The sequence below is a fragment of the Branchiostoma lanceolatum genome, chromosome 3 (assembly GCF_035083965.1).
Source record: "Branchiostoma lanceolatum isolate klBraLanc5 chromosome 3, klBraLanc5.hap2, whole genome shotgun sequence".
Taxonomy (NCBI): Eukaryota; Metazoa; Chordata; class Leptocardii; order Amphioxiformes; family Branchiostomatidae; genus Branchiostoma; species Branchiostoma lanceolatum.
The window spans coordinates 16,352,808-16,380,778 of NC_089724.1; the positions used below are offsets into that span (position 1 = coordinate 16,352,808).

Genomic DNA, 27,971 nt, shown 5'->3' on the forward strand with positions numbered 1-27,971 from the left:
TAGGCTGTGTATACCTTGAACGTGACATTTTTATTGACAGTTTGCATGTCTATTAATTGAGGGTTGTCACAGCAACCTCTTACATTGATGCCAGCCCTTAAACTTGATACCCTATTATGTCTGGAAATATAATGTTAGTCACTTCCCTAGAGGGCAATTCAAGGAATATTTGCGGCCGATTCCTGGAATTACTCAGTGTTGTTGTACAAACCACCTTTTATTTAACGCTCTCCTGGGCGACTCAATGAAAATTCATGATCAATTTGTCTGTTACAGGTTGTATAACAGGAGCTTGTTTACAACTATACAATAATTTTGCCTGTGATACCATTTAACTTTCCTATACTAATACCCTCATCAATGACATATCTTTGAGTACTTCTTTACTCGATGATACAAGCAGATACGACATTGGGTCGCACATTGGGTAGCATGTTTATTTTAATTTACCATTGGTTCATAAAGGTTACCAACCTTTTGACGTATTTGTTCATTGCCTCATGAATATATGCATGAGTTTCTGCATTGGAACATTTGTGACTTCTTCAAGGTTACACATCACTAGAACATTTTATTAGAACGTAATCTCCATTAACATTTATCCGCCAGGTTACATAAATCTGCGACATTGGGTTGGAGATTTGTTTGGACGTATCTTTTCAGGGTGACGGAATTATATGCCCTGGTGGAATCATGTAGATGTTAGATATTTCGGTCAGCTACAATTTCAAAAAGATCCTGCCTGCTTTTTGGTGGCCACATAGAAATATATACAAGTCACATGGGAAATAAACACCACAGAAATAAGATAACTAGGGACTCCAATATTTAATAAAACCAAGAATTTATTCTCCATGTGGTTATATGAGGTATATTTACAGTAAAATGCAGTGTTTGTAATTTCTTGTATGTTAATGGCACCAGACATAACAAGGAATAAATGAGAAAAATCATTGTAACAGCGCAACCATTTCTTTTCAGATAATTTCTATAAACATTACAGATCCATAATTGTTACAGTAACACAACTACTATTACATCATACATTTTGAGAAGGTAGTGTAGTTGACCACAGTTTTAAACATCAGAGTGTCTTAATTCTAGGCAGTTCCCTATAATTTTGATAAAGATGATCACAAAGTTGTAAAATCCTTCTTTAATATTCCTCTTGCTGAGAATTGTACTTTACATTATCCAGATCTTAAGTTAATGAACTGTAATTGTAATGAAAATACAGTTTCATATGATGACAGTTTATGCTTTCTAAAACTTTATACTGAATCAAACATATATAAATGCTTATAACATGTCTATTCACTTTCAGTTCTCCTGTCATATCAATGGTCCTTCCCCAGATCAAACGGACTACCCCTAAATAAGAAGCGTGACTTAAGAGATGAAATCAACACACCAGTAACTTCATAAGTTATTGACTCGGTAAGTAAATTATTCATACAGTTTGCCATTATACCAAAGCCCGACCTCGACATAACAATAGACTAAATGTAAGCTAAGAAGCACAAAGAATTCATAAGTCATGTTTCATTAAACAAGAAATGGTAAACTAGGTCAGTTAAAGATTTATTTCATCTAACTTCTGTGTCATTAAATTTTCATGACTTCCTTCATGAAGTAGCCATATCAACTACTAGCATGCAGTCCATGATATAGCTGAGTTTGTACTACCCAGTAACTACCAACACAATGATCTAAATGACTGTGAATTCACCAATTTTTTATTGCAAATATGCCATAAAAACTAATGGATATCTCCTACAATAATTGTCTATGGAAAATCATACAGGCCAACTCCTGAGAGGAATAAAACAGAAGACAGAATACAAAGTACATGTAAGATAATCATCATCTGAAGCACAAGGGTGTACTCGAGTTACGAGATTATTGACAACACAATAAAATAGTCCTACAGAAAGAAAATCAAAGTAGAAAAATCCTCTAATGAAAATTATCTATCAGTTTTGCTGCTTTCTATCACATCTTCAGAGAAATATAACATAAGCATAAAAACATAAACTGCTGATTCGTGAAAGCATCACAAGAGAATCTTATCATCATATTCACTGCAAAAGAATCATGAGACTCTTGGTCCATCAAACTGTCATTATTAAATGTCACGTGTTTATCAAAGGTCACCAATTGTTTCATCTTAGAGAAAGAGTTTGATTGGTTGATTTACTTGATTGGTTCAACATCTAACATCTAACAGTTGACGAAGACAAATCATCAAAGGAATTTGAATCTCAAAGGAAAGAATCTCAGAACAAAGGGGCTCATGTTATTCCTTCTATGTCGTGACGTCTGTACTAAATAAAGTCAGACTAATAAGTTTTGTAGCTATGGTAACACAATACACAGCGGAAAATGAGGCCGAATCGAATATGTGATTAAATATTGATGGTTGGGTACTGAACTGAGGGCTTAAGATTTTTGTCTTACTGTGGGTAAAATGCTGCTAAGAGCTTCGTTATGGAGAAGTCTTTTATCCATCCCGAGGATATTCAAGATCTTTGAACAAAAGAAAATCTTATCACTGTAAATCATATGGCACCAGATGATATAGTCATTTGCATTACCGGTACCATGATTGGTATAATTTTCTGTTTATACTATTCAGGAGCAATCATTCATAGATCATCAATTTTTTCAAATGTTTCATCGGTGCTTGATTTTTTTTCACCAATATCTAACATTTTAAATCTTACACTGCCTTTGAAAAAGGTGGTCACATTTCCAAAGACCTAAAATCCATGTTCTCAGACCACAGCCATCTAGTGGTTCTGGAGTGAACTGCAGCCAAGTGTTGCAGTGCATCCTACAGGTGGTTGAGTCGGTGGTCAGTAGTGGTCAGCAGTGGTCACTATTATACAGGAGACAAAACAGTGGTGTTCTAGACTGTTTGACCTTGACTATCATTTGAGAAGTTTTCCAAGGTCATTATATGTGATTGGCAGATCAACTGTGTCTGTTGATTGGCCCTTTGTTAATAATTCATTTATCCCAGAATGTTTGTTGTGGATTTACACATTTTAAAATCAGTTGATAGGTGATCTGTTCCTGATTGCTCCTTAACTGTTAAGATATCAATATCTTTTTATGAATTGAATATAACAACTTTAGCTAGCTAAGAATTACATATTGGTAAAACATTTTGACACAGAGTACAAAATTAGTAATATCTGTCACTGAGAAGTTTCAGTGCATAGAATCAGTGTGACAACTGACAATCACAATACAAGATGAGATTCATATCTTATACACAAGATGTAGATATTTTGAAATTATCTTGACTATCATTTTACACCCCACATTTTATGACAATGAACAGTGGACCAAAACTAGTTCATAACTGTTAAAAAACAGATCCTTCATTTGGAGGGAAAAGACCATAACATCATTAATGTTTTGCAATGTAAAATATACAGATTAGAAAAATATCTATGGATTGATTTTGGAACTGCATACTGAAAATAAATATGTCAAGAAAAGTAACGTTGCAAGGAGAGGCAAAAAAACAAAATTAAAAATCAGATTTCTTTTTTGTCCAAATAATTGGAAGGCACCCATCCTGAGTGTTCCCCCCCTACCACTGCAGCGTACCACCACCCGTTCCAGTGCGTTTCTAAAACCTCTAACTCCTCCCCCTCATCAAAACTTAGCATCTCTGCATCATCACTATGATAACTAGCGGCAGCAATATAAATATTATCCTCTGTTACTACGGTGCTGTCGTGTCCCATTACGTCGTCCACACTCTCGTAGATGTGCTCGTCCCCATCCAGCGCCGTTACATTCGTGAGCGAACTGGACTCAGACGTTAAACTACTTGTCTCAGAATCCATTCTTGTAAGAGATTTTGGTCTGAATGGAGAGGGTACATCTGGACTAACAGATGGTGGGGAAGATTTTGTTTGGTTGAGAGTAAGTTTTGGTTTATTTTGGGCTAATGCGGGCTTCTTGTTGGGAACTAATGGTTTACTTGCCTGGATTGCAGGTTTTGCTTGAGGCACGCTTGGTTTGTTCCCTAACACTGGGGGCTTTGGTCTCACTGGCACTCCTGATGGCTTGTTTCGAATAAGTTGAGGCTTCGCTTTCGTTGGAACCGCTGGTCTTGCCTGTCCTTTCCCGTCCTTGGCACCAAACCTTTGTCCCGACTTTCCAACAGCAGTGTCTGCATCGTCTCTAGTTTGCACCGGACCGATTTTGCCCTGCAACATGCCCAGTCTTTCCTTCACAGAGATGAACTTCTCCTCACCATCTGCTTGGTGGATGCCATCTGGAATGCTCTTTGCCCTTGAAGCTTGTGTCTCCTCTGTTCTCTTGGGAATCCTGGATAAAGAAGATGTCGTTTCACCTCCTGTTTTCTCCATCAGCATCCCCATCCTCTCCTTTAAGGAAGGAACCCTTTCTATCCTCCCTCCTTTATGATCTGACGCTGACTTGGGGATAACCTTAGCCTTCGGACTCCCCTTTCTTGTGTCCTGCTTTTGAAATCCTTTAGGACTACTTGTTCTTGCAGGTGTTGCTTTAAACTTGGTGACCCCTTCTCTCACTGATAAGACACTCTCTGTACTGGTGGCCGGTGGAATGCTTTCTTTGGGAGGCAAAGATTCTGGTACTTTGGACTCTCTTTGGGCTTTCTTGACCGGCAAAGAGTATCTTGCCTTGACTTCAGTAACCCTTGTTTGCTTTTTTATTTCCATGTCGTTGGATGTTTTGTTTGGAGGTGTGGCCTTCTTTTGGAATGCAACTGTAGTTGGGCTCTTGTTTTCAGAGGGCAAGTGTTTCCCGTTTCTGAACTTTGCAGGTACGGCTTTCTCCACATCTTCGTATTTGACCTCTTCTTCCTCTACCTTGTCGTCATGTCCGAGGTATGTCGACGGCGCCCACCCCTCCTTGGACCCTATCCTCACGAACCACCACCCTGAGGTGTTCTTCTCCAACACTTCTGCTTTCTGTCCCTTTGAGAAGCTGATCTCTTTGGTGTCCTGCCTTTCATATCTTTCGCATGTGACATAGATTCCCTCTTCGTCCTGAATTACTTCTCCATCATACTTTGTGGGAATCCCATGATGCTTTGATGTGATCCCATGATGCTTTGCATTTATCTCTTCATCCTTGGCAGTTTTTCTAGCTTGCTTTGCTGAGATCCCTACAAATTTAGTTTTTTGTTGGGTATTGTTGTTTTCTTCTTCACCATTCTGTTTTGAAATCCCAGTTCTGTGTATTCCGTGCTTGTCAGATTTTGTTTCTGTCTGAATCTGCTTTGCCTTTGCAGCAAGGACTTTATGAATTTCGCTGAGCATGTCTTCTCCCTGTTCCGTATGTTGTTCAGAAGATGACGGCAGATCTTTGCTGTCTGCTTCTATCCATCCTTTTGTCTGTGGAGCCATTGGAGGTTGATGAGTTGGTCTGGAAGGCCCAGGGGAGCTTTTCCGAGCAGGGGAGCTTTTTCTAGCGGGGGAACTTTTCCTAACTGGTGAGCGTTTTCTAACCGGAGAGCTTTTCCTATCGGGGGATTTTTTTCTAATGGGGGAGCTTTTCCTAGCAGGGGAGCTTTTCTTGACATTTTTTGAGGCAAGGACTTGCTGAATCTCACTAAGCATGTCAGACTGCCCAATGGCAGGTAGGATCGGCTCATCTTCAGTTGGGGACAAACGTTCCTCCTGAGATGCCTGATGAGTTTCTTTGATGTGGAGGATTGGCGACGCTTTCCTTCCATTAACCGGACTTGGGTCCTTCTCCTTTGCTAACTGTTGGGTGACAGGAGGAGCAGGAGGGCTAAACTTGGGCTTCACAACATCACTTGGTGTCCGTTTTAATTGTGGTTTGTCAAAAGAAGCAGGAACTACTTTTGCTACTGGCGACACTGGTAGACTGAAGGTGGATTTTGGAACTGCTGTCGTGTTGCTGATGGGTGGAGGTGGTTTCCTTGGTCGTTCCCGTCTCTCGATGTATGATGCAGGTGCCCATCCTTCTGTGCCCCCCTCCCCCACTGTCACAAACCACCATCCACTGGGGGACTTCTCTATCACCTGCAGAGGTTAGAACAAACATTGGATTAACACACCAGGAAGACAAGGTTTCTTTTTCTGGAATACTAGTAGGTTGTTAATGATCCCATGGGGGACCATGCAGGACATACTGTGTTGTTGGGATTTGTGAAAAAAAAAAATTAAAAATTGCATTAAGCATTACAGCTGTTTTCATTCTCACCCCCCCATTAGAGCTGTGTACCTAAACAAATTTTAGGTACAGGTGCAGGTACACGGGTTTAGGTACAGGTCCAAATAATGGTTGATTTTCAGTATGGACAAAAGCTTGTTTGAACCGATAACAAGATTATATTCAATTGTGCTTGGTGTTATTTTTAAAGACTCCAGCCTTTCAAAAGTGTTTTTCTGTGCTGCAGTGAGTATGTGGCTTCTGTCCACTGCCACAGTAATTTCATGGTGATTTTATCTGTCAAAGTGGCCATCCCCTGACCTGTCATCCTAGTCAGGCTTGAACTGATTAGTACTGGTACAGTACTGTACACCAGGGTTCAGGTATTTTGGACCTGTACCTAATTGATTATACCTGTACTGTATCTGTACACAACTCTACCCCCCATCCAATAGTCCTCCTTAATCTGTGTCTCTTTCATACAGAACATCTACAGAACATCAAGTTTTAAAAAAAAAAGAACAATGACAAATACTATATTGGAAATATCACAGGTGTAAGTTCATCAAACATGTAGCTTAGAACAGACCATACACAATGTTTTACATTCAGATTGGTGAATAAACATCAATGGCAAGGCACAAATACTTCTGAGTGATAATGACGTATGTCAAGGCTTGTCCCTAACGTTTAATATTTTCTCGAATACACTGAACTTGAAACAATACGACTTTTACTCAATCATGGATCATGTGTCACATCCAAAAGAATGCTCCCAGAATAAATTGTCAAGCAACACACCAATTGCACACAGTTTACGTATCTGCTCATGTCACCAGCGTGAAACGATATCTTGGTACAATTCATTATTGTTGCTCTAATTTTCAGGCTGTGTGAACCTCAAGGCCTATGCAGGTACAGATGGAGAGAAATTATTTCTGTCACACTTCTGTGGCATCAAATATAGCTCTGCTATTTCTCTCAGTCTCCTGAGACACTGTGGTCAGTCATTTGTGAAACGTCATCTGCATGGAGACATGGGAAAACCCAACCAAGTTGAACAAATGTACTTGTGACATTGTGAGGGTAATTGAAACCACTGAACTCCTATTGAAGAAATGACTAAACATAGTAATGTAGAATCATCGGTCTTTTTTACAATGAATTGCTATTTGAATTCTATCATGTTATTGATTTTTATCAAATACACGTGTAAAGACCATGTTGCAGACAGCATTACAAAATAATGTATAATAGTCATTTGAATTGGCTTGTACATGTATTTGGACAATGTTGGATGTAAGCTTATTTGACGTTTATGGGGACCATGGAGAACATCTAAGAAAAGACCAATATGTCGCCTTTATTTTCCCCTACACCCCTTCAATGGGGGAAGCCTATCCCCTTTTTGCAAGGTATGCCTGTCGTAGCCATATTGTTAGTTGTAAGTCATTTGTGGTCTGTTTCCTACATTCCCCTGGGAACGGTACCACCCCAACATTACCATCTGGAGTCAGACAGCGGGGAAATTACGACAACTGCCTGGCTTGCAGATTTACGTCATCGGAAGCGAAGTCTGACACAATCATGGGCAGTCACACCTGAGCAACACAAGTCGCTTTAAGGCAGTTTGAAAAATAAGATAAACCCTTGGTTACAATTATGTTTCCCTCATTGAAATGTTGGGCAATTTCATTCAGTCCTTTCTGAAAATTCCAGTATTTTGGGGAATCATCTAACAAAATTTGATTTTCAAAATTCCACAAAATGAAACATACATCGCCAAGGAATTATTCAAAAATAGAACTTGCTGATGACTAATGGCTCCATTGATCATTTATCAATTTCATCTGCTTAGTACCACTCATGAAACTGGTTCTCGATCTGATCATGAAGCAGTCCATCTGTGGATACAATGACTTACAATAACAGCGCGTCCTAGTGATCATTATCAGTACTCCAAAAATAGTTGCTCAAGCAACTGGATAAAATTTTGAAACATGATCATTATCAGTACTGTTCCAGCCAATACTGTAAATGCAGAAATGGTTTTCGCTGCGACCATTTCACCGCAAACTTAAAACCACCGCGAACATTATTGTCCAATACTGTAGCAGTATGTGACTATAGCACTGCCGCGAAATCAAAACCACTGCGAACACTCCATTTTCCCCTTAGTGCGAAATAAAAACCACGCGAACTTAGATGCATTTACAGTACTACCTTTAGTTTCTCGCCCTCCTGGAAACTAATGCCGTCCTGTATCGTTGCCTGGAAATCTGCCAGCGTCACATACTCCACTTCCTTCTCCAGCTGCGGCGGCGGAGGCCTTACCGGGGGTCGCTTCTGGGGCGGGAACAGTTACAATATGGAAGTCAGCAAATAATTCAGGTAAAAAAGTCACTTTTGGAACAAGACGAAATAAGACTTGCAGACAGAACAAGGGGATACAAGGAGACAAGGATCAGGATTTGGTCTCAGGCCAACTGTTGAACCAAAAAGTGTTCTTATGAAGAATGCAGGGCCAGCATTTTTCTGAAAATCAGATGCCAGTTTCAAGTCAACTATAATAAAAAAATATACATGTACCTTCCATTTGCTATGACACACACATACAATGTATGTACTCTGACATGCAAATTCTAAAAGGTAATATCTATATCTTGATATGTAGTATGTTGTTCTGTTGTTAGTCTTCTTATGAGTGTATTGTAATCATATTTGTCTACGTGCTGTGCTTTTGCATGTATTGTAATCATATGTATGTACATGCTCTGTGTTTTATGAATCCAGGAAGAATAGATTAGATCTTTCTAAGCTAATGGATTTTTAATAAAACATCAAAATTCAAGTTAAATCAAGCAGAAATGGGGCTAAAAATACCTAACTGGAAAACACAGCCATGCGCTGGTGAAAAAATGTTTATTTTCCCTTCATCCTAAAGCATGCGATCCAATTAATAGTGATTCAAGCCCCTTCTACAGGTTCTATCTACAATTTAAAACCCGATGGGGAATTCTACAATGTACCTGCTCTGTGATCTGGGGTTGCTTTTCCACCAAGACAGGGGGGACAGCACAGAGAGGGATTGAACACAAACATCTACATTAGATGTCAAACATCCGATGTAAACATTTCTATCTAAAACTTAGACGAAAGGATCTTCGGTACTATTTAAATGATGTTATATAGTACCTCAAAGTCAAGATTCACCAAATTGAAAACCACTCTGTAGTAGCTAAAAAAGTCAATTGGAACTTCAAAGGGCATCTGTATCCTACTGACAAAGGTCCATATATCTGATAGTATGAACTGATGTAAAAGATTATGATGAGTACTTTTACATGCTTGTGAGGCTTAGAGAAAATACAGAATCTGGCTGCAAATTCTGACTACTTTTCAGTAAAACATGATTGATTATTCAAGCTCATATTTTTTACCAAAGCTTCAGTGTATTAGAAAAATATAACTCTGAAGAAATGTAAAAATTGGCTTGGAGGTCACCCATCCTAGGATGTCTTACAAGCCAAATCACCCTAGCTAGATGACACATGCTGCTACAGTGTTAGTCATCACTGCACAGTGTGACAAAATAAAGTTTTACAAACTAATGACCTGCCTGTCGGGGGGGAGGGTGTTCTGGGGGGTGCAGCTGGAAAATACAGTCAAACACGCAAGAATGTACATAACGGAAAAACGGACAATTCAGTAAAACAATATGCAAAATTGCACATTACGGACAAACGGAAGAACACACACCGTATCAAACCGATGAAAATCACAATGATGAAGTTTCTTGGAGGGACATTTCTTGTAGAAAGTATAAATTTGATATTTGAAGATGTACTCGGACAAAAAAAGGTGGAAATGGCTTCAATAAACAAAGTGAACTATAATTCACAGTGACAAGACAGAACAGAGATGAAAAACAAAGGGGAAAGGAATTAACAAAATAAATACAAACATGAAAGACGACAACAAAACACAAACATGTATATTTTGTTTCATCAACAGGAACATAGTCTAGGAAATTTGTTTTTTAAGCATCCTTTAATTAAAGCAAGGAGGTTAGCAACCTTCATGGTCAGAGGTTCTGCACAATTGGTATGTGCCATACATTTGCATAAAATGACACTGATAAAAATAACTGTACTTTCCCTTGATACTTGAGGTTGGTGACTAGGAACATAGCATATCAACATACATGTAGCATATAAACAAGAGTGACTTACTGCAATGGAGTCCCTCCTAGGAGGTGGTTCCTTCCTCTTCACTGCTGGTCCTAAACCATAAAGAGGTACAGAATTATTTTCCCCTCAAGCATTCAATCATGTAACAACAGTGGCATTACAAAACACTATTTGTACTACCATGCACTACACTACTGTGTGCTTTTAGTCATGCTTCTATTGCTACAACATTATCTATTCTAACAACTATCAATATCTTACAATCAAGGACTAAGATGACAGTGCCACAGTTGAAAATGCTATTGTTCTAATGATATCTGGCAACAATCAATGCATGCAAAAAGAGCTCCCTAGTGACTAAATTACAAAGTGCAGCCCAGAGAACAGACACCACAAGGACATCTCATGATTCAATCTGCCAGCACAAGAGAGGGGCATGCAGTAGTCTCTGTTGCAATACTTGCCTTTAAGCCTTCTGAAAGACTCTCTGAGAGAGGAAAACCTCTTTCCTAGAGAGAAGGGGGGCAGAAAATGTTGCCAACAGGGAAGGTGAGTAGCGGGACAATCGTTCATCTTCAAGAGGCCATGGCACCTAAACTATCACATCATTCTCAGAAAGCTGACAACCCACATGATGCACAAAAGCAACTACGTATACAAGTATTTATTCCATCATCCACATGCAACTCATACGACATAAGACGACAGAAACACAGGTTTGAAGTAGGCATATCTGTTGTGTTACTGACATGATGTGGTACCAAGGACTGACAACAAGTAAAGCTCCTTGTATCAATAATAATCAAATTTCATTTTTACTCACTTTTAGGAGATTTTCCCCTTTGCTTGTCTTTCTTTTTGTTCTCAGATGACTTGAGTGGAAGAGCGGTAGGCCTGGACCTGACTGTTCTTTCTATCTCCTGATTGGCTGCCTCATGGTTTCCATTCCTCTCATTGGCTGAAAGCTCAGCAGCACTCTTCCTGTTGTCCAATCGAGGACTGCCTTTCTCAGGGGTAGTGGAGCCAGAACTTCCAGACCTGGCATCATTGCTAGCTCTCCTGTGATTGGCCAGGTTGGGCAGGTTGCTCACTTCCAGGGCACTTCCAATGATCTCGGTGGGAACCATACTGACGGCACTTTTGTCTCGAGGCTTTTCTAAATAAGTACTGGGGGCCCAGCCTTCCGCATCCTGGTATCTAAGCATCACAAATAAGAAAACATTGATATTTGTTTGTAAAGATGATACATGTAATATCATCAGGTTTGCAAAACATCTTCTTTCTGAAAGCTTAATTCAAAGAAAAGAGGTTTTACAAACTCATTTGCATCTTTACTTCATGTTAACATTATAAAAAAGATTACAACCATATGAATAACAATTATATGAATGAACATTGACAGCATAACTTTCAATGCAATTATCATACAATAGTAGAGGCTTCAAAGGAATAACTGCTCTTTTGACCAATATGACTGAAATCCTAGGCAACTGAATGCAAAATAGTTGACATGAAAATCCCTTTAATGTCTGTTGCAAATCGCAAAACTCTAGCCACTTCCACGCTTACCATACCATAATTTTCCACATGTAATAATTTGTATTGCAAAACCTGCAGTACAGATCAATTCCTGTAGGTGGCGTATGTACACTGCAGTTTTACTCACCTGATGTACCACCACCCCTCCAGGTTTTTCTCCAGTACCTCCACAGTGACTCCCCTGTCAAACCCCACCTCGTCACCACTCCGAGCATTGTAGGCATTGGTGGTGACATACTGTTCTCCTGGAGGGGGAGGGGGGCATGGTAATCAATTTTCATTCAACTATTGAAAATACACAATAACATCATGTATGTATAAATGTACTGTAACTTTTGAAATGTTCACGGTGGTTTTATTTTCGCCCCTCTGCCACGAAATAATGGCACTATGCATATTTGTATTCATGCTACAGTACTGTTTCAAAATTAAATCCCCACAAAAATAAATTAATCAACAGTATGTAAATCCAACTGCTACCGCGCTGCGTGCCTGAGAAGCAGGTGTCATACCAGGCGGCTATATAGATACAGATCTTTTTTTGTAACTATTTCTACCAACCCAACTTGGGAAGCATGACTATATCCTGACCTTCTCCTGCCCTTGACCTGCGAGTGATCTCTTCTGTGAGTCCGTCAGCGCGGTCCAGGAAGGTGGCTGGTACCCACCCCTGCTCATCCTCCACGGCCACAAACCACCAGCCTGTAAAGGCATCAAAAACTTCATAGTGCTTTCCAATGTTTCAAGTATCAACTCATGATCATGGTATTACTTGCTGGGCACTATCATCACTAACATTGTTGTACAGCACTTATCATATACATGTCCCCAGCCAGGGTCAGCCCCAGCTCGGACATGTTGTAAGGGATTACATTCGTCATTTTGGATGGTGATGTAAAGCCGCCGGCCTCGTGAATGACGAGGCCATGCGTCAAACCTCTGCATGTAAAAGAGCCCAACATTAACACACTTATGGAGAAGAGATGGTGTATCCCAGTGTGTTTGGCTTTGACCAGCATTGAAAGCTCATGGAAAAGAATCACGCCTCCACAAAGGTCAACCAAAAAGAAAGTAGTCTGTTTAAACGAACAAATCTACCAATCAATCAATCAAACCAACAAATGAACGAGATAGCAAACAAAACAAACCAATTCCTGAAAACTCCCTGCTCAAATTCAATAAAGAACTCAATCACAACCGCTGTTACTTCAACTTACCGTTTTCGTTCTTCTCGATGACGTCCACGGTTGTACCGGCCTTCACGCTCATCTCCGTTGGCTGGGATTTATTGTAGTCGGCGACGACGACGTACTGGTCCAGCAAGAGAGGCTCGCTGATGGATTCTGCCATCTTCTTATTCTTCTTCTCTTTCATGGTACTATTCAACAACAGTGGGTGAGTATTAGAGGCAGTAAGTATAGACAAAATTAAGACATAACACTCACTCTGTCAAGCTTGCTTGGAATCTTCCTGTGACTAGTTGTCTCTCCATAGCTCTCTATCACTGCAGGTAGTTGGTCATGACATAAAGCAAATTTTAATGGTCATAACACTCACTCACTATCCAGTTTAACGTCCCTTGCTATCCACTGAGATGATCAATAAAAAGTAAGAGGCTCAAGACAAAGCTCCTGCTTATTTGCAGCTGCAGCGTTTGAGGAAGGACAATAACAGGAAAGAAAATTTCAGTAAAACTTCTGCAGACATTGCCTCCCGGTGTCCTGTTGGAAAGTGAGTAATACACTAGAATCAGGTTGACACATTATACATTCAAAATACATACATGTACTTCAGGCAGCCAGCTAACAACCTCACCTAAAAGAACAGGCCATCAAAACAAGATTTTGCATTTCTAATAGCATCCTTGTAAATTTCTTCCCTCAGAACTTGAATCATGAATACACAAAGCAGCGAACTACCATTATGTGGAGAAGCAATAGTCCTTACTTAATCATAACAGCCACATATGAAGGATTTGAAAAATGCCGTCCTCTTCTCCGCACACCCTCATCAACATGTAGGACATCCATGACAGAAGAATGACTCAACATTACAAAGTTGTATCCGCAACCTTTCTATGGATATGCGACAGAAACTATCTGAAGAGGTGCCGGAATCGGCGACTTGGAAGCCAGAAAGAAAAGACAGGAATAATTCTGGACAAAAGCCATTTGGTGATGCTCCTTCCTTGAAGTCTTTTCCTGCTTGGGAACAAAAGCTTCTTTAGTGTCATCCGGCATCTGCCGTCGTTCAGACACTCTCACTTCTTCATGTGGTAACTTTAGAGGTTTGGATACATCCAGTCGAAAAGATCAAAGACAGTTGAAGGATCGATAGCACTTGCAATGAATATCTTATGTCTGAACATTTTTAGAACATCCCAAAAGAAGAACAAAACTCTTTGTGAAAAGCAGGAAAAAGCCATGCACTGCAACATGATTGAATACTGTAGCATTTGAAGCAAAACTACTTAACCTCTAAACCTGAGCATCCCAAGCATCAAGCAGCCATCCACCTGCAGTACTTCATGTACCTGATAGATGGCGTTACAATCCCAGTCACCCACTCAACTGTTCCAGGAAAGTGGTTTGGGCTGTGAAAATAAAGCTCTTTTACAACTTTAGATCTATAGGGAGGAAGACTATCATTTGTTTTGACTAAAACTATTACAAGCTGACTGTGATGGGGGAAACACTGGAGATGAGTAAAATTCAAGTAGAATGGCTGGTAAACTTTAGAGCACGATAGAAGTACAATTGCACAGGGTTTTCGATATTCTTTTTACACAACCAGTTAATCTCACCTGCTGACGTTTCAGTGTCTGTCAGACACCTTCTTCAGAGCTTCTGACTGGAGTACTGCTTCTCTCCGACAGACACCGAAACGTCAGCAGGTGAGACTAACTGGTTGGGTAAAAAGAATCCCCAATATCCTATGTCCTACCAACCGGATGAAATTATTTTCGGATACAATTGCACAGTATGTATTTATAGTACTTGTACATTTTGTGTACATGTACCCATAGTACTTGTACATTTTGTGTACATGTACATGTACCCAAGATTGAAATATGAAAGTCCAGACTTACTCTTCCTTGGGAGGGTCGATGTCTTCTCTGTTTGTCTCGAAGAAGTTCAGGACCTCCCCACACTCTGAGATGTTGGTAGGGAGTCTTATCAAAGCCTTAAGAAGAGGAACAAGACAAGACACTGATCTCTTTCTGTATATTCATGTACATATGGCAACATCCTTTTTTAAAAAAAAGGAACAAATGAAACTTGAGTAGTCACAGATTAAACTTTTCTGTTCTGCCCATCAAGTGACAATCTAAGTTTCAGTCTGTTTCTTTTTTCAAGTCTCTGTGTATTTGATATTTATGCCCAGTATAAGGTTTTCAATAAACAACGTAATGATCTGTGATAGAAATAGCAGCTCCAGGTGTGGTATATCAAGCTACCTCTACATTAAACTTTAACCTGTCAGCTGTATAGTATACATTTTTTTCATTGATGTGTTCTGTTAGATTAATGCTAGTCATGATTCCATTATCCAGAGGACTACCCTATTGGGATCTGTCCTACTTGTTGTGGCCTTCCTTCTAAATTGCTTTGGATACAAATGACATTACCTTTGGCTTTGAAGAATGGATGTCTACCACTGCTCGGACAAATTTGCAAATCTAGCTTTACAAATTGGATTACAGTGCAGAAAATAGTCTAGGTAAGCCCATTGGAATCAACCCTCGAGGAAAAACATTATCCAGTATCAATAGTTACTGTAACAGCAACTTGAACAAGATGACAATGAAAAGAAGTTGCTGTCTTTTTCAATGGCTACTTCTGTTGAATTTTATTTACCCTTTTATAGTATGCCCAAATTATGATTTCAAAAGGTCACAACATCATATTATGACACATGTACGTTTCACTTTGATATTCATAGGTTCATACATAGAGTACATATATACATGATTGGATGAATTTGTCTCTCAGTTTCACTAATGTATAGAAATATGATAAAAATGAATCAAGAAGCAAATATGACAAATATTTATTGTTAATTTACACTTGACTATATTACTGATGTATTTACAGATGTACGAATGAGTGAAGTTTAAGGTCTCACCCTGCAGTATTCATCTATAGGCTTCAGTCTCTTCACAGCAACTTCCCGTATATGGCTGCGACCAATCAGCTTCTTTCCTGAAAAACAGTTTGGTCATTTGAAAAAATCTGCAGAAACAAAAACTGCCAGAAGAGAAAAATATGGATGAAATATTGTTGACCTGAAAAACAAATCGCATTACAATACAACAAACAGTTAAGGTTATGTCTAATAGATATAAAGATAGGTATCATGGTTATATTTGATTGACAACAAAGAGGATTTTTAGGCCCCTTTTCAACCACACTTCCGGAGGAATGACGTCATATGTATGAGGTGATGTTGGCTTCCTAGTTCCATATTTAACCCCTACTCACCACACCACACTACCTTCCTTCCTACCTCCTGGAGGTTTAGGAAAGTTGCCCTTAAAGACTAAGGGATGTTCCATTATTTCTTAACAAGGATTCAAAAAATGCTCATCTGAATCAACATTTCATCTCCTCACAGAGAGAATCCATCTATTCAAACCTGCTGTGAAAATACTAAAAAGATTTTGTTGGTTCATTCATACATTCATTTACTCATCCCTTTCTATACTATACTCAGTGAGACTTGGCAGTTGCAATTACAAAGGGAGCAATCTTCTTTGCCAATACTCTGAGATTTTGAAGCTTGAATCATTATTGACTAGTGGCTATGCTAGACATATACTAATACAGTACTGCAATCAACAGGAAGGAAATAGTCTGACCATATGGACTAACTCAAATCTTTCTTTGGATATGCACGGGTAGCTGACCAAAAAAGTTTACTAATACATTTTTGTGATGAAAGAACATAATCTGAACTTTATACACCCATGGCCTATTTTAATAACAAAGATGATTTCATTTAGATAATTAGAAAGTGGAGAATTTGCAATTTTCCTGCTATTACTATAAAAAAACTCCAAAGTTTCAAGTTGGAAATAACCATACCCCATAAAGTTTACACATGTATTTAGAGTACCTCTAATTTAATCCTATAGCAAGTACAGTACATGTAACAGCTTGGGATTGTCTATCATCATGCTCAAGTTAAGTTTTCTCTACAAATCTGCTGTGTTTCCTGTTAGACAGTCCAGCCTGGCGGTGTTAGACATACAGCCATGTGTAATCCACTAGGAAGGAAAAAACAGACATCTTAGTTCACTCTGACAGCTCATCGCCACCTTCCACTACAATAATCCACCTGCTTTAATTCAATTAAATCCCTCTCTTAATCTTGATTTGCCTAAATCACTAAATGTATGTATTTCTTCCATTTTATCAAACTTCTGTGTAAATACAGCTCCAAATCCAACATCAGAGATATGCTTGTAGTTAAGTTATACTTGGTATTTTGTAGGTTAGACCAACATTTCCCAAGAAAATCTGATTAGAGAGCATTGAAAAGCTGGTTTATGTAGGCTTATACATTTGGGCTGGGATTATCCGGCCAGATGAAAATGAAAGACCATGGAGAAACCATTGGTTCAGGCAGGTGTTTCAAATGATGGATCTATTCTGGTGTAACAGAAAACAACACTATTCAACTCATATCAACAGTTACCACAAGAAACAAACCTTCAATTTCATTAATAGAATCGTCTCTTTAAAACTTCTAAAGCCTCTAAAAGTATGTTGGATTTAAGAAGCACAACGTAAAGCAATCTTACTGAAATGAACTGTCCCTTTCAGCCATGGGATGGACCTGTGTTCATTTACATCTACTAGTATTCAATTCATAGCCATGGTTCTACTTAGACCCCTTTTCCCTTACTGTACTATCTAACAACATTGCTTTAGACTAAATGCCTGCCTACAAAAAGCTTCCAAAGAACAGCAACTTCCAAGAACAGTTACTGTAGAAGAAATAGAATCGGACTTACCCTAAATATCTCTTAGCCACTTTTCCCACAAACAGGGCAATTTGAAGGAAGGATACAAGGCCGTCTGATGTAAGACAAAGCCTGCCTTTCTACCAAATTAACTGTTTCAGTCAACGGCAAAGGCAAGTTCAGGATACTTCTTGAGAGCAGTGCTACTCTTTGACTACTGTTGCAGATAAATGAAGCCAGGCTGTCCTGTGAACACAGGCTACACCTGTGATCATTAGTAGTTGGAAGTGTGTCGCTAAGGCCATGCTAATTCCGTTTGTTGGTTCTCGGTGTTTAGAAAAAAAGAAAATTGATGAATTTGAAAATCAAAGTCTGAGGGGAAGTCTTACCCTGGTACGCACAATTCACATAACACTTTAATGGTCAAAACTGGCCAAGAAGACCACTTGGGACCAAGAAGATCTGGCCTATGTGGACAGGTGGTCACTACAGACAGGATTCCTAATGCTTGTGTCAATGGGAAAAATTATCTAAGGGATCACGAAAACGTGATCACATTGGCCAGGTGGACCTTGTGTAGAGGTGGTCACTCACACAGGTTTTCCTGCATGAGTGAATAAAGTCGGTTATATTACCTGTCCTCTATTTTTATGTTGTCATCTTGCTTTATTTCTAAAGGTCTGTTAACTGGCAAGGAAATAAATTTGTTGGCCTAACCACTTACATCTAGCCTTCCTTTCAAGGTCTTAAAATAACCGTGACAACACAGATAGGAAATTACACTTTTACTGAGTCACAGACGTCCTCAATTATTTCCAGAACTTTAATGAGCGCCAGGCTTTACAGAAATGTGAGGAAAACTCAGGGAGAGAAAATCCTGTGATCCTGTGGACAGACAGAGTGGTGGTGACATTAGTTACAGCTGGTGACCCTGGCAGGCCTGGCTTCATCACTAACAGGTGCTGGTTTGGTGCACTAAAGTAACATACAACACCTCAAACTCCTACAACGTCTCCAGACTCCGGCTTTTAACTTTTTCCCTTCCCACTCATTGCTTGGGAGTCTATCTAATTACCTTCGCCGAGAAGGTTATGCAGAGGGTAGCGTTTGTATGTATGTTTGTAGTGGCACAGGATAACTCGAGAATGCCTTGATGGATTGTCTTGATATTTGGTATGTTGGTAGGTTTTGATGAGACCTAAAAACGATTAGATTTTGGGCCCCCAAGCGGCTTCTTACGGTACTGCAGCGGAACTTCCTGTTTTGATATCTCGTGTTCTGGACATGTTATCGAACTTATTTTTGAGTGGTAGATAGATCTTTGGACAGAGAGTAAGTGGTATGGGTTTGGGCCCCCTAGCGGCTATTTTGGAACTGCAGGAGCAGGTTTTGCGTCTGACTTTGAAAGGGAATAACTCAAGAAGGGCTTGATGGATGGTAATGATTTTTGGTAGGTAGATAGCTTGAGTGATGATGTACATAATTAGACACTTTTTATGCAAATCAGTATCTAATTTGCATAATTAATGAGGAAAGTTTATACATCCGCCAAATTCCATGACAGGACTCTGAAACATGTGACATATGTAACTGAGGAAGAGAGAAATATTAATTGATATGAACTATGCAAATGAAGACCTTATTTGCATAATTAATGAGAAAATACTATAACATGATGGCCTTGATGGATGGTCATGATTTTTGGTATGTGGATAGCTTGTGTGATGTTTAGTATGATTGGATGATAATTATGCAAATCAGATTCTAATTTGCATAATTAATGAGGCAACTTTAAAAATCCGCTTTGTTCCATGATATGACAATTCAAATTGTAACTGAGGAAGAGAGGACTGTTGAAAGATAGAAAATATGCAAATGTGGGCCTTATTTGCATACTTAATGAGTAACTTCTATTATTCTACACTGGCAAAAGACGGCAATTTCATACATTTAATCCTTTTTTGTGGCATCGGGACGTTATGTGAATGTGAACATCGTTGAATCAAATTATGCTAATAAGGGCCTCCTTTGCATAGCTGATTATAAATTTGTTAAGCTCATACTTTGGACATGTTAATTTAAAGACAATCAACTGGTATGATTTATGATTGTGAGAAACACTCCTAATACGTCAGTCATAAAGGTTAAAATCATTTGGCCAAGGTATGAGGTCGTGGAACTCTAGTTGTTGTTGCTAAATCTGTCATTATAAGCTCACGAAAATACATTTTCATCTGATTTCATGTGATGAAGTTCAGATTTTTGGATGGATGGGGTGAAATTTTATGTCCATCCCAGCAAGCACATGTCTGTCCTGGGACTGATGGACAGGTCCTGGAGACAGCCCTGGTTTGACCTATAAAATGTAGCAATTTTGATTGTGCTCTACATGTACCTCAGAGTCTAAATTGAGAGAATGAGAGCGACTGAGAGTCCAAAATGAGTTATGAACCAATAGTCTTAAATGAATCAATATTTACCTTGTTTTGTCAAAATGATCATGACAGTAAAAGCTGACCTTCAACTTTGTAATCAAGGACAATGTCATTTATTCTTGATCGATTTTCTTCCTCATGTTTACTTTTAGTTAATGTATGAGAGTCATCTGTCATATTTACGTCTGCAAAATCTAAACGTAACTGGGTAAAAAAACATGTATGTACAAACATTGTAAATGGGTAGTCCTTTAACACTTTTCTAAAGCACAAGGATAATCATATTGTCTTGCATAGTTCTTGGTATATGTGACAGGTTACTGTGGGGACGAAATTTGCATATTCAGGACAAGTTAATCGGTCCCTTATCATTCATACCACATGCTGACACAAAGCATTCCTCCTATACACCTGTTTCCTCTGTCCAAGGGCAGGTAATACAACACAAACATTAGGAGGCCAGTAATCTGTGCAGATTTTGACTGTGGGTTACAATAATTATTACAAATTCTATTTCACAACAAAAATTTCTCACTTAGTATGGATGTCTAATGAAATCATGTGGCATCTATCTACTTCACTAGATGGAGGGACCAAGGGATGGGCAGGAGGCCTATAAAACATCCTTGGCCAAAGTAAGTATGTACCTCACAAGGGGTCAGTGTTCATAACAATTATCTCCGGTTGTTTATCATGTCTAACTCAATAAGAGGGAGACTGGCCTCCAGGCAATACTGATGGCTTGACCAGTCAAGGAACACAAGAATGTATAGAGACAGACTAAAGGGGGACTGGCCCTTGTGTATCGCCAGAGGGCAGGTCAGTTTGAGGTGAAACCTGTAACTTAGGGTCTCACTCCTAATAAGTGAGTTACATAAGTGATAAATAAAGGAGTTGAGATTTTATGCACCAAGTAAACAAAGAACTCAATCACCAGCAAATCTGCTGTGTAATCTGTGCATTGTTGAATCATACTGAATCATTCTGAATCTTGAAGTTTGGTGGTGAAGAAAATCTAGAACATGGGACCCAAAAAAATGAGTGGGAAGGAAAAAAATTCAAGCTAGAGACATTCAAAGAGTCTTGATTTTCACGTTACATGTGCTGCGAATTCAAATGAATTTACAGTATCAAAGTTGGTTCACTGTTAACCATGAAATCTTTGGTAAAAGTTTTGAGACATAACTTTTAAGGTAATGTTAAAAGTCTGACCTACAGGTTTCGGGAAACGGGGTCTATTCAGTATTCTCGTAGTGAGTGAACTTGACTGACAGATGCCTACCGAATGTTACATGTGTTCTCCCTGCAACTGAAGCTGTACCGTAGGTGGTCAGGGACAGACTGGCTTCCTTCCTAGCCATTCCCAGGCCTTTTAACACAGCAAAACCAAGGTTTTTAACCTTCTCCCTGCTGCCTAACTCCGTAACCAATGTACATATTTGGTACCAAAAGGCTACATTGGCAGGGAGAAGGTTAACTATCTAGGCAGTACCGTAAATTCATAAACTTTCACGGTGGTTTTATTTCGTGGTAGGAGGGAAAAGGAAGGTCTTGCAGTTTTTTTTAGATTTGCAATTGAAACAATTCTGTAGTACAGTTGTGATACATTGGAAATGTAGTGTCATGGATTCTCGGTGGAAAGGTCACTGCTGAACCCACGAAGATAAAACCATGTGAAAGTTTTAAGATTTACAGCATTCTACACGCTCACATTGTACAAAAAAATAGGCCGTGGTCTTTTGCACGAACTTACTGGTTAGTACAAATTGATGAGCATAAATAATTAAAGATGGTGCTAAGAAAGTAACCAAAAGAAAGAAAAAAAAACACTACTAAAACTGATAGTGCAGTAGCAAAATGTACAATGCAACACACTTCTGGACTTTATGCTCTTTTCCTGTATTACTATATCTGCGCATACATTGTATTCCATAAAGTTTCAAGACAAGCCCCAGTGCGGCCATGGTGTGTTAAACATTGTTATTTCTCTTCAAATCAAAACTTTGTGGTAATTACCTGCATGAACTGCAACTTGTTAAGAGCATCTATATTTACCACAGAGGTATTGTTTTCCATCTGTTTGTTTGTTTGTTTGTCTTGGTGTGTGTTCAGGTTAAAATCAACTTTATTCCCACTGGCCCAGGTCCAAGTTTGTTCCTGAGTTGTAACCAGAGACTGGTTAATTAAAAAAAACTGTACACCTCTACCTGGTAAGAATGGGACGATCCTCTGTCGTGGGTCGTTCTTTCCCCCCTCTTCAGGAAACTTCTCCAGCAGAGTCACCTAGCAGGAACATGCATACAGACATCATCAGTGATCAACAGTGCAAACTTGTATTAACAAGGCATGTTGGAAAAACACATTGATACATGTACATCCATTACAGTAAAACCTGGATTCATCAAACAAAGGACTGACTGCTGAAGACAGGTGGTTGTTAAGGACAGGGTGGGGTTAACTATGTAAAATTGGACAGGCCTAATGCGGCTTGTGACTGAAGGTGGCTGCCTGCAAAAGGTGGTTGCCTGACCAGGTTTGACTGTATCAATAATGTATAGACTGTGAAATGAAAAACTAAATCAAGTTTAATCATTCAATTTTTTACATGCAGTTTAACAACTGCATTTGTATGATAAAATTCAAATTTCATGTGAACAGTTCATTCAAATCATTTCAAAAATGTTTCTATACATCATGTGTCAAGATTGCAATTATTCATTGCACTGAGTTCAGTGTTGTTACATTGAGATCTATCAGACTAAATGCCAAAGTAAGCTAGCATAGTTAGGATTCTTTTGACGGTGTTGTACAATGGCCATTATTTTTGTTAACTTCCTATTTCATAGTATGCTGCATGTTTGAATATTGACATCACCATGACTGCCTGTCTTCCCCATATCAGGAGACCGTGGGCCTCTCCTGTACATGATACATTCTGTACATTCAGTCAGGAGCACTTCTGTTTGACTTTCTATCTTTAACACATTCTCCAGATAACAGCATCATTTACATGCACCAACAGACTAGAAATCTAACTAAGTAATATGTACAATGTTATCTTATGATTAAATTTTTCTAAGAGATAAACATCTCACAGATTATGGATCTTATTCTCATGGAAATGTGTGTATATGGAAATGTATGTGAATGAAATGCTCATGATAGGAGAAAGGGCAATCTTGGCATTTACTGTCAAATTCTAACGACTTTGAGTGACTCAACAAATGGGTTGTTACAGAAGGACTGATGTGTGCCCTATGGTTTTGTCTTGTGTTTTTTTTTGCTTGGAGACGTTTATATGACCTTAGAACTCTCTTCAAACCATGGGCAGTAGGCCTCAGCTCCGCGGACTCAAAACAATAGCGAGTTTGTCTTCCCCGCTGAGCAGTTGCGTAAGACATCCTACCCCATAGTTATGCAAATACTCCCGACGGCCCCCCGTCGTCCAATGTGAGACAGCCGCTCGGAGGAGCTAACTTCAAAATATCTAAGGGTACGAAATCAGCACTCCTGGTCTCCGTTACCAGAAGGGGTGTCTTCGATCTTTCGGGGGCCAATCCGGACCTATTACTGTCCATTGCAGTCCCCATTTTGCAACGTAACAAAGTAACAGGATGCTCACAAAAGATGTGTTACACTGAAGATACGTCATAGTCGTTTTAATGGAAGGTTTAGCACATTTATCGTCTGATTTTAGCTGGTAAATCTGGCTAGAATTACGATATCTAGTGAGTACGTAAGAAGCAAATAGGAACGCATGTACAATGCTGGTAGACAAATATATGATGAATAAGATATCTATGTTCACAATCCTGGCATTTCCAACGCTTATCATAATGATAACTTAGTTAATAGCGGTGCCGAAACCCCTTGCGTGCATGGCACCGGCCCGGTCCAATCTGCCGGCCATGATGTCATTGTTCCGTGAACAGCGGTGCCGTGCATACTGCCGGTAACGGTCATGTCGGGAAAAGAAGGATTTTTGGGCGTTACAAAATGCCTCGTATCGTCCTTTGTCATCGTTTTTTTATCAACTAGGTGTTTTCCATGGGTAAATAGGACACCAAACATGAGAATCACCACCAAGCCAAGTGCCTGAGTCGAAGGAATTAGCAGAAAATTAGGTTGTTTGAAATGAGGTTTCGTACCTATCGCTCATTCCTCGCTTCGCGAGGAATTCGCTTGGTGCCTGCGGCGCCATGGGGCGCCCTTCGGGCGAGGTCGGCTTTCGGGTAAGTTCGGGATCCGCCCAGCCTATCACCCGATATCCCGGTATATACTAGTATTCGGTATATACATGTATATAGACTCTCCTTCCGAGGCCTACAGCCTATGTTCAAACCAAGGTGGGAACAATAGCTGCTATATAAAGGCTAATTAGCAGCAAGATATTAATGACGAATCTTCTCTCCCAAAAAAATTTTATCACCTGTCCGAGAGCACCGTCATTCTGCGAGCGGCGGATGGTAGTTTCAAATTACAATATTATGGTATATCAGCACGACTAGAGACAAAATATAACATATCTATATGTAGCATTAGTGCAAAGGTAATCCATGATATTGACAGAATAATAAAAAAAAGAATGGTCTATTGTTCTGCCAGATTGGTTTCAAGTAACTCGTATCAAAAAAATCCCAGTTTTATGTGAACTAATTACGTTATTTAAATTTTACAGTTTTTTTGAGGTTTTATATCTTGTCTTTCAAGTTTTATCATACCGGTAAACAGAAAGCAACCATAAGTAGTAGTATCAGAAGTATCAAGGAGCCAATTACAACTGTCCAGATGACCCTACAGGTTTCTGAATCTGTTTCTGTATCTATATAGCCGGTATAACTGCCCTTCCGCGTAACACACCAGGTCCTGGCAGCACTGGGATAATTCTGGCTCTCTGTTTACCCTCCTATCTTAGACCTACATTCTCCACATATCACCCAATGTTTGCAGTTAGGGCAGGACCTGAGGAAGTCTTGAGCAAAACCAGCAGCCTTGGAAAGGATACACACATATCCTGCTTCTGCAGGGAAGCAATTTTGTATTAATCAAACTGTCAAACCCTGTAGTATAATCTTCTGGTGCATACCATAATGCAAATTTTCTGGCACATCTTTCAAAGTGTCTGTGGTGTCAGAGGTTGACAACGTTGGATGACCTCTTGGTAAACAGACTGTCTGTCTGGACTACAATCTCCAAGCAGATGATAGGAGGGATAATTTCTGTCCCAAAAAAAGTGTGGCTTGCAACTGAATGGTACAATCTTACAACATCTGCTAGGACTGAACCTAGCTCTCAGGGAGAGGAGCAAGGGGCAGGCCCAGGTAGACCCAGGTAGACCCTAGCTGAGCAGAGCATGATTAAAAACCTGGGCCCACTTGTACTTCTGGTGCCCATAAACTGTCCCTAGTGAGAGTAGCATTACAGATGTCCAGGAGTGGTCCTAATTATTCTGTAAAACAGGGATGTGGGTGGCCTGTAGTCTGTACTAACAAGGTCCATGTGAAATTTTATTGAAATCTAGCTTTCTTGGGAAAAGTAGAAGCCTATGCTGAATTCTTGAGATGTTTATAAGAACCTTTGGGAACAGCTTTTGTGTAATGTCAACATAGCTACAAATGTACACCAGGCTTCAAGCTGTTGTCTGACAAGTAATTTCTGCTGACAGTCAAAACTTTTCTTTTTACCAGGAGACTGGAATATTGGGATTTTGTTAAATAGTACATGTTTTGTAACTTTGTAATGCTTCAAGACAAAGATTTTCTTAAAACCTGTAACGTTACAATACTGCAAATCTATTCATTATCACTGGGACAAAAAACATATTCACGGCGACAAAATTTTGCAGTGGAGAGGCACTGCAAAAGCTATGAAAATAAAAGCATCAAAAATATTTCAAAATTTACAGCATTTTGAATTATAATATCTGCACCATATGCTAACTTAGAGGTATTTACACATTGATGATGATGATTTACATATTATTCAAATGCACATTGTTGCATCATTGTAAGATCCTTACTTTTGCCTCTTGGAGACCTTAAGATTGTATCTCAAAGAGCCAGGTACAGCACATTCTTGACTTTGTCATCCCTATACCTTTTGACAAGTGTTCCTCCTCCACAAAATGTTATCTAGAAGTTCTGCCTCCTACCAGGAATGTTTGCTTTCACTGATTCCCAATGGGAACTGGTACTGCATTAGGCTGGGGTGCATGATAGCAAAGGTCTATGATCAAATGCCATAACATTTTACAGTACAGTGCTACTCTAAATTTAGGCGCAAACTGATTCGAGGCAAACCCTTAGGATTTTCTTTAAAATTTTCTTCAGTAAGAAGAACTTTTTTTTGGAAAGTCCAGAAAACTAGATTCAAGCCATAGACTGATGTATGGAGACATGGTCTGTATAACTAGGTCAATGATACTTTGTTGGCTCCAATATGTCTAGCTATAGCCTTGACCATTTCATCTGCCAGGTTAACAGGACATTATCAGTCATAAATCAATTGTCGTCTTCTGAACAATTTGTCAAGCACTTTTCCTCAAGGCTATATCAATATCTTTGTAATGTAATTTTGGTAAACATCAGTGATATTTAAGCATTAGATTACTTTGTAGCTGGACTTGTGACCTCTATTTTGTAGAAACCTTACAGTACTAGTTCCAATCCATTCAGGTATGCATACATATAAACACTGTGTTTGACACATGTTTGCAAATAAAGAACCTGTATTTGTTTGATTTACAAATTAGATTTTCAGAAGTGTCTTGGAAGCCAAAGAGAATTGGTCTGTCTGGGACTGATAAAGATCTGTCATCTTAAAGAAAAGAATGACAACAAAATGTTACAGTGTTTGGCTTTGTGAAGAGTAGGTGTCAAGCAGTTTAGAGAGTGAGGTTGCTCCATTTTGCAAGGATATACATGTACAGTTAATTCTTTTTTTTTTGCATGGACTTAATTTTGCGATAGAAGGGGAAAGTAGGCTGTTGGAACAATTCTGTAGTACAGTAGCGATACATTGGGAGTGCATGTTCATGGGCTCATGAATTCATAGTGGAGAGGTCGATCAACACAGAAATAAATCCACCACGAACATCTCAAGATTGGCAGTAACATGATTCAACTATGGTATCCCCCATCCTTTAAAAAAAAACTAGAATACGATACATTGAAACTGGACTACAGTAATGATGAAGTTCCAGCACTACAATGCTACAACATAGTACTGATACAGACTTACACAGGCAGAACGTTAAAAAGTGGCGTCCATTTCTCCTAACCAACTACAGGAAGTACTCTGAGTCCGATTGCATCACAAAGATTACCTCCTAATAAGTTCAACAGAGCTGGTATGTCAAGGTCAAGCTCGTAAGTGCCACAGGATAAAAATCTAATTATCAGCACATGGTGTCTGGCAAGGGCTAGTTTAAAGTCAGATTTTAGTGTGAGGGTCACGTGGCTTCATGAGTCTACAACTCTACATATACTGTAAAAGCAACTCTACAAGTTTACATAAATAATTTTGCCACAGCTTTCACATGTCAGCATTGCCAGAAAAAAGAATTAAAACTAACATGTAATAAAACTGTTGTAGTTTGTTTGAGAGATATCCTGGTATACTAATGTTCAATTTTTGTTATGAACTGTTAACCAAGATGCT

General features: G+C 39.2%; 1 protein-coding gene across 4 annotated transcripts in view; it reads right to left on the reverse strand.

Moving 5' to 3' along the window:
* Positions 1 to 827: 827 nt before the first annotated feature.
* Positions 828 to 27,971, reverse strand: part of LOC136430620 (SH3 and PX domain-containing protein 2A-like) — a 35,367-nt gene continuing 8,223 nt past the window's right edge. Inside the window, exons 3-15 of one of the 4 annotated variants that reach the window (XM_066421376.1) lie at positions 22,520 to 22,595; positions 16,038 to 16,114; positions 15,001 to 15,095; positions 14,446 to 14,505; positions 13,130 to 13,290; positions 12,504 to 12,614; positions 12,040 to 12,157; positions 11,197 to 11,570; positions 10,838 to 10,882; positions 10,416 to 10,465; positions 8,407 to 8,529; positions 4,002 to 6,053; positions 828 to 2,878 (exon numbers count right to left, since the gene is read on the reverse strand). In XM_066421376.1, the coding sequence (XP_066277473.1) occupies positions 2,876 to 2,878; positions 4,002 to 6,053; positions 8,407 to 8,529; positions 10,416 to 10,465; positions 10,838 to 10,882; positions 11,197 to 11,570; positions 12,040 to 12,157; positions 12,504 to 12,614; positions 13,130 to 13,290; positions 14,446 to 14,505; positions 15,001 to 15,095; positions 16,038 to 16,114; positions 22,520 to 22,595 (3,345 nt within the window). In that variant the 3' untranslated portion in view covers positions 828 to 2,875. Of the gene's footprint in view, positions 6,054 to 8,406; positions 8,530 to 10,415; positions 10,466 to 10,837; positions 10,883 to 11,196; positions 11,571 to 12,039; positions 12,158 to 12,503; positions 12,615 to 13,129; positions 13,291 to 14,445; positions 14,506 to 15,000; positions 15,096 to 16,037; positions 16,115 to 22,519; positions 22,596 to 27,971 lie in introns of all 4 variants that reach the window. The other 3 variants (XM_066421373.1, XM_066421375.1, XM_066421374.1) reach the window with 3 other exon arrangements.